This window comes from Apaloderma vittatum, unplaced genomic scaffold (genome assembly GCF_000703405.1).
Source record: "Apaloderma vittatum isolate BGI_N311 unplaced genomic scaffold, ASM70340v1 scaffold13498, whole genome shotgun sequence".
Taxonomy (NCBI): Eukaryota; Metazoa; Chordata; class Aves; order Trogoniformes; family Trogonidae; genus Apaloderma; species Apaloderma vittatum.
In genome coordinates, this window is record NW_009729132.1 from 1 (window position 1) to 10,503 (window position 10,503).

At 38.0% G+C, this 10,503-nt stretch overlaps 1 protein-coding gene across 1 annotated transcript in view; it reads right to left on the reverse strand.

Annotated features, from left to right (window-relative positions):
- Positions 1 to 3,246: 3,246 nt before the first annotated feature.
- Positions 3,247 to 10,503, reverse strand: part of ING3 (inhibitor of growth family, member 3) — a 12,571-nt gene continuing 5,314 nt past the window's right edge. The window contains exons 4-10 of the mRNA XM_009874341.1: positions 9,848 to 9,919; positions 9,451 to 9,570; positions 8,142 to 8,299; positions 7,274 to 7,464; positions 6,021 to 6,213; positions 5,031 to 5,069; positions 3,247 to 4,150 (exon numbers count right to left, since the gene is read on the reverse strand). Of these exons, the coding sequence (XP_009872643.1) occupies positions 4,034 to 4,150; positions 5,031 to 5,069; positions 6,021 to 6,213; positions 7,274 to 7,464; positions 8,142 to 8,299; positions 9,451 to 9,570; positions 9,848 to 9,919 (890 nt within the window). The 3' untranslated portion in view covers positions 3,247 to 4,033. The remainder of the gene's footprint in view (positions 4,151 to 5,030; positions 5,070 to 6,020; positions 6,214 to 7,273; positions 7,465 to 8,141; positions 8,300 to 9,450; positions 9,571 to 9,847; positions 9,920 to 10,503) is intronic.

Below are 10,503 nucleotides of genomic sequence, written 5' to 3' on the forward strand. Positions count from 1 at the left end.
TATATTATATATATTTTATTGCAGTTACATTATTTTAGCAAATGCTGAATTACATTTTCCATTTTACCAGGCACTCTGTCATGAAATTGTTCTGCAACAGTCTCCGTTCTTGTTATATCTGAGAACCCAACACAAGTGCAAACCTCATGTTACTATTTACCCGTCTTTACCTGACCTTTTACATCTGTTTAGCAGCAGAGTCCTTTAGCAGCCTCTCTTCATAAACAGTATTGGTAGTTCATTCTTTCACTCTTTACTATTCTATTTTGCAATCAGCCACGTAATATTAATGAACCTCCACTCTTCAACCAGAGCACCACTGGTTTTTAAAGAAACTTTAATGAGAGACCCCATATACATCAGCCTGACCTTCCTTGATTACTCTTTCCAACAACTGATGATCATGAGGTGAGGACTCTGCCGATATGTAACTACTCACATCTACATTAATTCTAGCCTTTATCAGTTTCTGCCAACGTGCAAAGAAGTAAAAATTGAGCTTGCAGACCCAACTTGAAGCTTTTTTAAAATTGTCATTTTTTTTTGTTGTTTGCATTCCTTTAGACATTTTAAAATACATAACAATTGCTCAGATATCCCATTTGCAAGTTCTTCTAGTACTCTCAGGCAGGTTTGGTCTCACCAGTTTGTTGCAGACCCATTCCTGTGGTGCCTTACTTCAAGAGCAATCCTCAAGCAACCCGCAGAAAGGGCCCTGGTATTTAAACTGGTCTAACCTATTGCATAGTGAAGAAATAATTTTGCTTGTTTTTTAGATTTTCAGTGCTTTTTACACTACAATCACATATTGACCCTTAAGATTTTCTCACAGGCTTCCTTTTTAGAAGAGAACAACTGAAAACTTGCACAGGCTTTATTGGTTTACATCGTTGACTTATGTATTGCATTTTTTTCACATTTTTCATTTGTCCAGTTCTATCTTCCTAACACACAATACTAATGTGCTAACAAGGACAAAGTCTTTTTCCTCAAGTTCTTTAGCTCATCCATGAAAAAATAGATTTGTCCTGGTTTGAGCTAAAGAGAACCAATCCTGTTCAGTGATTTTAGTTTTCAGCTCAGTCTCCTCTGAGAAACTGCACTTTCTGAAGTTTACAGTGTCTGCTACTGGAAGTGGTAACACCTGGTATTTACAGTTACTGCCTGGGACTGGTGTGCAGAAAGGCTCTTGCTTAGACTTGCTCCTGTAGTGACCAAGGGCACTGCCACGCTGGGGGTACTGAGAAGTAAAAGGGGTCACAAGGAAGTAAAAGGTTGCACCTCCAGTGAGTAACAACAGGTGACCAACAAGAGTATTCTGCTCTGTATGTCATATTTAGCATAAACTGAGGGACCATGGGAGTTAAGGCTCCTCTTGTTCAATGGCCAGTATCCAAGGAGGACTCCCTCAATTCTTCTGCCTTTGATCCCGATCCTGAGCTCCCGAACGCAGCTCCTGTGCCCGGTTCCCCTCTGCCCTTGAGCTCGGGGCATCCCTGGTGCCGTCTGCTCTGCAGTGGAGATTGCCATTGGGGAGGGAGTTGGGTTCGGTATCAGTGTTATATATATGGATATAGTTAATTTTTTGTTATTGTTTTATTAAAGCAGTTTCAGCTTTCTTTTCCAGTCCACAGGTCTCTCTGCCTTATTCTCTTTCTCTGCCCCTTTGGGGAGGGAGAAGGCTTAGAGAACATCTGTCCACATTCAGTGGCTGGCCCAGCCCTAACCCTCAACAAATTTATACTGTCCAATGCAACAGCAAACCAACACTCACACTAAAAATGGACACTTTAATTTGGATTTGCAGTCTCTGCATCATCTTAGGTACAGTTACTGTCAGAGTGAGGAATTTTGCTATATGTGGTCTTAATTCTCAGTGGACTACTTAGCCCTAGAGACTCAGACATTCAGTCCAAGGGGAGTCTAAGTTATCCGTTGCTTATTTAACTTCAGTTCTTAGCATGGCACCAATTTCCAACAAACAAATAGTTTGTTATCTCTATTGTCTCAACAGCCTCACTTAAAACCAGATACCCTAGTCCTCAAGTGTTTTTTTTCAGACTGAGATTTCCACAGAAATATATACAGTTGTTTTAATGAAACCTTAGTTACATTGCTCTTTGCTTTTTATTTTCACCAACTTCTGTTCTTCTGTCAAAGTATCCATAATCACATTTCCCTTCTTACATATCTACTTTTACTCAGTTCACGGATTTAAAATGTCAGCTTTTTTTTTTTTTAATTTAAAATAAATGTGGAACAAGCCTGGTTCCACTTTGGTGAGGGTAAAGCCTGCATTTTCTGCACACACTCCTACTACTGAGCCCAAGGGGTTTTTTTATTTCCTTGACACTTGTGTAGTCACGCGCTGGGACGCTTTTGCTCTGCTCGCCCTCCGCACGGGTTTGCAAAGCAACCATGTGAAGGCCATGGCCCTCCTGCCTGTGACAGAGCAACCCAGTGCTGAAGTAAAATCTTTATTTCAAAGGGAAGGGGTATTTTTTTCAGCAGTGGAAGGAGAAAGAAATAAAAAGGGAGTAATAATCTTGTTTCCATTCAGCGCTACTGCACAAAGGAGCCAGACAAAAACAACAGGACACTGTCAGTGGAAAGAAATCCACAAACTACGTCCAAACTACACGAGTAAAAAATATAGAAGATCTTTCCTTATATTCATAAACAAGGATCTAATGTAAAGGTCAGTTTTCTTATCCTGTAATACAAGGCGTACAATTAACAGATCCAACTATTTATGCACCTACATTTAGGCTTCCTCAGCATTACCCTAGGGATTCTTCAGCAGAACAAATTGTTTCTCCCTTTCCTCTTTCCTGAAACACGTGTTGGTTTTTACACGAAAACTACTTTCCAGGAAAGAATATGGCAGCTGCAAGACACACTCACCGCAGTTTTTCTTTCTCCCTCTCCTATTTCCATCCGCACCATGAAAATAGGAAGGCAACCCTGCTTGCAGGTATCTGTTGACAGAGCAGGGATATTATTTTTAACCCCAAGGAAAAGAAGAACTTTTGTGTCTATTCAAGCAGCTCCCACTTTTCATCTGGAAACCGAGGCAGCAGGGCAAACAGTATTTCAGCGTTTCCCTATACACACGTTAGTTACCCACCCACCACAGAAATGTCCTCCTGTACAACGTGTAGGAATTTCTCAAACAAACTTAGCTGTATCCTTCTGAAACCGCTTCAGGGACAAAGGTTTTTTTGACAAATGGACAGAAAACATTAATTTGAGGAGTTGAGGTCGTTTTATTTTAACACCTAATACAATTCAAATTTAAAGGATTACTTGCACAAAAAAATAAACACATTTGGTATAAAAATTTATCATCACTTTAACACCTTTTTTTCCTCTTATGGCCTGCACCTTCTCCGGAGCAGAAACATATAAAGACTAATGGCACAAGTTTGTTTTATTCTACAGCATTTTTCGTTTTGTTTTGTTTTTTACATACTCAAGTACCCTAGAGGACAACAGCCCGCTGTATACAAGAACCATTTTCTTCAGCCTGCTGAATTAAGTTTCATAAAGAACCAAAGCTATAAAGGCATTTTAAAAACCATTGTCTCATTATTTGTTTTCAGAAGCACTGACTTTCTGCACCATTTATATACATAGTGTTACATAACAGCTCTTGAGTACAGTACATGCAGCAGAATATATCTGTTGAATATAAAACATAACATTTAAAATCTTGACTCACTGGAATTTTTTGAAGATTGAATAGTTGTAGAATGCCCACTGCTTAGAGAAAATGGTTTGATAGTACAAATGTCTGCATATGTCAGCCACTGGAACAATCCGAGGCTCACTGGAATAGCATTTGTAGCACAACAATGTGCATAAATAATTTACTTACAATATTAAAACACAACTCGCAAAATCAATAGTTCGAGATCTTATGACTGCTATGTTACTCCTTAAGTGGTTGCAAGGAAGTGTGGTGGGGATTCCTCCCCCTTCCAAGTCCTCTACAAAACCTTTAGGGTGTCATTTGCTTCCCAGATGAAGAAACTTATTTATGCCTACTGCCTCTTCTCTTCATCGCAGCCGTACACTGCGGACAGTACCACTTCCCTTTCGGTGCTTCTGTCAGTCCAACACATCCATAGTGGAACCACTCGATGGGACACTATAAAAACAGAATTAAAGAGAGAGTTTGGGGTTTGGGTTTTGTTTTCTAGGGGTTTTTTGTTTTGGTTTTTTTTTTCCAAAACATCTATCACAAATACAATTCTACAAAAACGAAGTGCGAGTAAAACGCGAAATCCTGCTTTTCATGCAAAGTCATGGCACAAAACAAGAAGAAAGGAGGATCTTGGTCCCTAACATACACTCAACACACTAAGGAAAGTGATAAAAATTCTAGGAGTCACGTATGGACTCATGTAGTGGAGCCAAAGAAGTATGCTGTACTTCGAAATACTTAGTTTGACACTACTAATACAACCATGTTCTCATCATAGAATCAATCACAGAATCATAGAGTGGCCTAAGCTGGAAGGGACCTTAGAGATCATTTAATCCAGCCTCCCTGTCAGCAGGGACGCCACTAGATAAGGCAACACATGGGGACTGAACGGGAATCAAACCCACGACCTTAGTGTTGTTAGCGCCACGCTCAGCTGACTGAGCTAACCGGCATCACTCACTTCTCTTTAAATGTACCATCTCAGTAAATACATTATTGCATTCAACTGTTATTTTAAGACTTTTTTTATTTCAAGGGGGCAATTGATACCAGTAGTGGCAAAGCTCAAGAAACAAACAGCATTTTAAAGATACCAAACATTCCCAGTAAAGGGTGAAGCTTTTTAAAAGAACCTGAGCTGTGGGAACAGATGAATAGAAATTTCCTCAGAAATGGTTCAACTCATAGACACATTACTCTAAAAGAAAAAAAACATACCACCACCAAACAACTCTAAAACCATCTCTAACAAAAAGTAACTCCTGCAAGCAACAGTTACATGTACAAGCCTCTCATGAGCCTTTTGAACTTGGTTACTTACATCTTGGTTATCACAGCCTACCATTTCACCATAGGACACCTAGCAAATAAGAAAAACAATTTCTTATTAATAATCATATTACTAATTAAAAGCAATCAACATTTTCAAAGGGCTAAAGTTCAAGTTTCTTCCTTTGAGATCTTTTCCATTAACAGCAGCAACGCAGCATTTTGATTCTTGTTTCGTTACACAACATAGAAGAAGTTTACAGCAATTCAATTTTCAAAAACGTTATGCAAAAAAAAAAGAAAGGTATTTTTCCACATTTCAGGCAGGATAAAATAGGTCAGCATTTACAGCATTTAAAATCCAAGCAAAGTGCATTTTGGTCTACCCAGCAGCGCTCATATGTATCGTCCAGTTTTCAAGATTATGTTGAAGTCTGGCACTCACCTTGCATATATGGCAATTTAAAGCACTTGGAAACAATCAAATAGTTTCAAGCAAATTACACAATTTCATAAAGTCTAAAAAAGCTCCCACTCTTAAAAGCGTTTAAGATAAAACCAGGCTCTTTTGAATATGAGTTTGTAATTCTGTCATTTAGTGTCTCATTTCTGGGTGGCTTTTACAGAACTACGTTATTGTTTCACTGTTTGGGTTTTTTAATTTGTTTGTGGAGTTTTCTGTCTTCTGGGCTTTTTTTAGGTTTTCTTTTGAAGGAAAGTAGGAGAGACCAGACAAATTCCTTACTAACTTAGAATTTTAACTAAATTCACTGTCAACCTGTTCAATTTTGTACTTAACTATTCCTGAAGTCTTCATTAAAAGATCTAAAACTCTCCAGGTATGTAACACCACTGGAAAACCTGCTTGTTTTTAGCTTCAACAGCTGAATGCGTTCTTCGTATCACCCGTAAGTAAATAAAACCAGATCAGAATTTCAAAAGGCTGCAAAAGGAATATTTTTAAATTAGCAGCCACGGAGGGAAGCTCAGCTACAGCAGAGCAGCAGCTCTAGCTCTGTTTCAGGTTGGAAGCAATCCTTACCTGATTACAAATGCAGTATCGTGGTTCATTTGGATCGTAGGTCCAGTCAACCTGGCTGTTAGAATCAGACTCGGGTATTACTGCTGTTTGCTGAGACAGTTCTTGCGCCAGGGCAGATGAAGAAGAACACGATGACAGAGATGAAGAAGATGATGATGAGGAAGACTGCTGACTTGAAGATTTGTTGTTGTTTCTAGGGGGGAAAAAAAAAGTATCGTAATTTAAATTAATTTTCTGCCAAGTGAAAGGATCACAAAACAAGTACTTGGTTCACTCGGAAATATCAAGGTATGTAAACGCCAAAGCATCGGACACACTGAATTCTCTTGGGAAAAAGAAACAAGTCTTACCAGTGCAAAACTCGCTACTCTAATCAATGGAATTTAACAACTTTAAACTGCCAGATGGTTTTAACAAATGATTTTCTTTACAAAATTTTCCATCAACAGCGTTGGTGTAAAGTCCCCATGAAAATTATGCTACTAATAAACCAGGAATTTACATATAAATAATGTCATATGTCATGTACAACAGATGACTCTGTTTTGAAGAGGACTGATTGAACGTTAATCTCCACTCAGGAACAGCACCAAAATATAAATTCTCTGCTTTTGCTTATAGGTCAGATCTGACACCTAAGTTACCCACGGGTGAAAAATGCTTCTAAGACAAAATTACTAACTGAGCTGTGAACACACACAAATCTGTATGAAGTTAAAAAACGCAAGTCAGTTTAAAAGGATGGGCATTTTGAGACAAAGTTTTTCAACTTGTGATTGTTGTCACAATGTGTTGTGAACTTTTGTTGCTAAAAGTGTTTTTAAATTTTATTTTAACCAGAAATAAAATTCATTCTATTTCCTGTCCTAGATGTGATTACTGGCAAAGTGGCATGAAGCAGATCTCCAGATTATTTCAGAACCATCCACAAATCATTCATTGCACAGCAACTCCTAACTTATGCTGTTGGGCCAAATCCTCTCTCCAGAACACAGAAAAATGAGGGAAGAAACTCAACTATATCACAGATGAAAAAGCAAATCAAGGCATGTATTTAAAAACTTGAAGTGAGTTTTCTTAAAGAAAAAGTGAGAGGATGAAAGAAGAAAGCCCTGAATTAAAAAAAAGGCTAGCAGATCTCCCCTGCACCCCAATATTAAATATGAATTATCTCTAATATGGTTCACCATCTTTAAAAGAAAGTTTAGCTGTCTTTAAAGCTATAACTGCAGTCAACAAGTAAGAAAACCTACTTGCTTTTTCTGCCACTTCGTGAATCTGTCGTTGATGAACTTAATGTCTGTGTTAATGTAGACGCCAGAGCTGATGACGAATATCCAGTTGAATCTCTGGATAATGAAAATTCTCTTCCAAGCTGAAAATCATTGTTCTTAAATGCTTCATAGCTGGCTTTTAGACTGGATGTTCGTCTTCCTTCCTTCATCTGAAAGGAATACTGATATTGCATCAGATTACGCAGCAGAGTGCTTAGAGAGGACATACACCAGACTGCTAATTACTTGTACAGGTTCATTAGTGACCCTGTTAATATAATGATCTGTAGCAAGTGGTAAAATGGTGTAACAATATCACAGAACTGCACAGAATCACAGAATGTCAGGGGTTGGAAGAGACCTTGAAAGATCATCTAGTCCAGCCCCCTGCCAGAGCAGGATCACCTACAGTAGGTCACACAGGAACACGTCCAGGCAGGTTTTGAATGTCTCCAGAGAAGGAGACTCCACAACCTCCCCAGTGCTCTGTCACCCTCACAGTGAACGTTTTTTCGAATATTTTTGTGGAACCTCCTAGGTTTCAGCTTGTACCCACTGCCCCTTGTCCTGTCATTGGCCATGACTGAAAAGAGCCTGGCTCCGTCCTCCTGACACTCACCCTTGACATATATCCCACAGGAAAAACTAGAAAACAAGTTGTTCTTTTATGCAAGTTTTACAGGATGAAACTGTAGCACAGAAACAAAATTAATGATATGAGAACTGAATCATATCAGCTGAAAGTGATCACATGAATTCAGATAAAAAAAATCAAACCCAACAAAACACTAGTCTTTCTTCTTAATCAACAGTGGATGGCAGAATGACAAGAATGTTTTGATGTTACCTGCGCCGTAGCTTGCACTGCTTGAGCTGCTGCCATGGTAATTGCACCGGCCCCAGATCCTGAAGATAATGAGCCCAGGTTATATGATGCCAATGGTTGAGAAGAGTTTGTATTGTATGCATTGTTTGAAGAGGATGATGAATTACTGTTTCGACACCCTTGATGAACAGAACACATTTATGAAATTCAAAATGAAACTAAATTCCTTTGCATTTTAAGAAGAGTTATAAATGACAACCAGTGAAAGAGCTGGAACTCTGTTTACGCATCAGAGCAGTCTGATCGTTCGGAAACGTTTAAAAGTCTTTTGACACTGTCAGTATTGGCTTGGGGGGAAAAAAAAAGTTTGTTTCCCACTCATCCTGATGCACAAGGAGACCTTTTAGAAAGACAGTCTTCACTATCACATTCAGCTATCAAAGAACAGATGCAGCTGCTATGCCAATCTCTAATTAAGCCAAATCTCCACCGAAATGACCCTGACTACTGTAACCATCAAGAAGAGACTAAGAATTTGACTCTACACCTACACCGTTTCTGAAGTAAAACTTTTAACAAAGCTACAAATCACAGTTTTAATGCAAGACAGAATTCCATGGCCATCTACAGACTGACTGCTGTTCACAGTCACGTTTTATTTGTCATCTTATGTAACATTCCTTCAAAAGAAAAGTAAAATGGATATGAGGGACAATACTTCAATCTGATGAACAGCACTAAACTCCAAATCATAAGGGAGTTTCCTTAGTATAATCTCTCTCAGTCTCTTTTCAGAAAAGAAGTTATGAAATATCCAAATTTTCAAAGCGAGAAGGAAGCTTTGGAGTTTTTTTATTCACTACTCAAAGACTTCTCATCTCTTTTAAGATAGATAAAACACAAAAGAATTTTATTTTATTGTAGCTGGATGCTACGTCAGCCCAATCCTTTAAAAAAAAAAAAAAAGTGCAAAAATTCTTTTCCCTTACTTTGGAAACTGTTGCATGCATATCTTTTTCCCAAAATAATAATGCTTTGATCTCCTATAGTTCTACTTCTGGCTAAATGGAACTGTACCGTTACCCACCTCCAAGCAGGATAAATAAAAGTAAACAGCCAACACGCCGCTGTTCTATGACAACAAAGCTGATATGCTTCATGGACAACACAGATGAGTAACAATGCCTACAATTTCTCATGTTTCAAATGACTGAAAAGCCCAGAGGAAAAGGTATAAGCCTCAGATTTCAAAAGACAGTAACTCACAAATATAATCATGTCGCTCTTCTTACAATTAAAAAGGAATAAAATGCAAGACAATTAAGATTACCTGGTGTATTTTCTTTAGAAGCATCTGAAGTCAGGGTAGATAGAAGAGCTTCAGATTTAAACTTCTTTTCAGGAACATGATCTGTTGTACTATGGTGAGAAGACGGATTGTGTTTTCTTTCTAAGTGAAACAAATTAAGGAAATTTAAATGCAAAATCTTTTCAGCTTGAAAGACTAACTATAACTACATAAACGGTACTTTCAATTAATTCCTACCAGCAAAATCTTATTATTTCATTCTTGCACTTCTTCTGAATAGACATTATCACCGTGCTATGCCTTCTCCCTCACACAGCATTTGTAGAAAAGAAGTTCTGAGCATTTTTTTTCCTAATACTAGTCAACAGAAAATAAGGAAACATAAAAGCAGACATATTTCTAAGTCTTAAATACTTACTCTCTACTGGAGTGTGAGAATGGGCATGATGGTTATTCACAGGCTGTGATGGTGTATCCAGCTCCAGAGACCCTAAGAGGTAGGTAAGAAGGATCAGAAAATTTCAGTCATCAGTGGTATAGTTTTAACTTTTAGATACTAAACGAATCTTTATAATATTAACCAAATCCTTATGCAGTTATATTTATTTTAACCAGAAGGATTTTTGCTAGCTGAAATCCTTCCCGTAGTACAACCAGAAGCCAGTAAGAAGAACAATTTTAAAATAAGAATTGGTGACTGCTGCTATTCAACCGTTAAAATCAAGGCCAATAAGGAGAACAAACAAAATCGCCCTCAAGAAGATATTTAATCAAATGGTTTGCACACAAGCTGGTGACGGTTGGAGATTGCTGCACGAGAAGTACTGACCATCTGCACTAATATGAACAGAAAAAAAGACTGTAACAGGTAAACTGTATTAATAAGCCATCTTGTCCCACTGAGTCAAAAAAATTAAGCATTTGAAATGTCTTTAAAGATTTTTTTTTCTTCTTTTTTGGATTATTGTTCTGTATTTTGTATTTTAAGAAGAAATGAGTAATGATCCGAAGCCCTTCTTGTTGAATGTTAGAACATCTTGGAATTCTGTGATTCTAAGAAGATCTAACATTCAG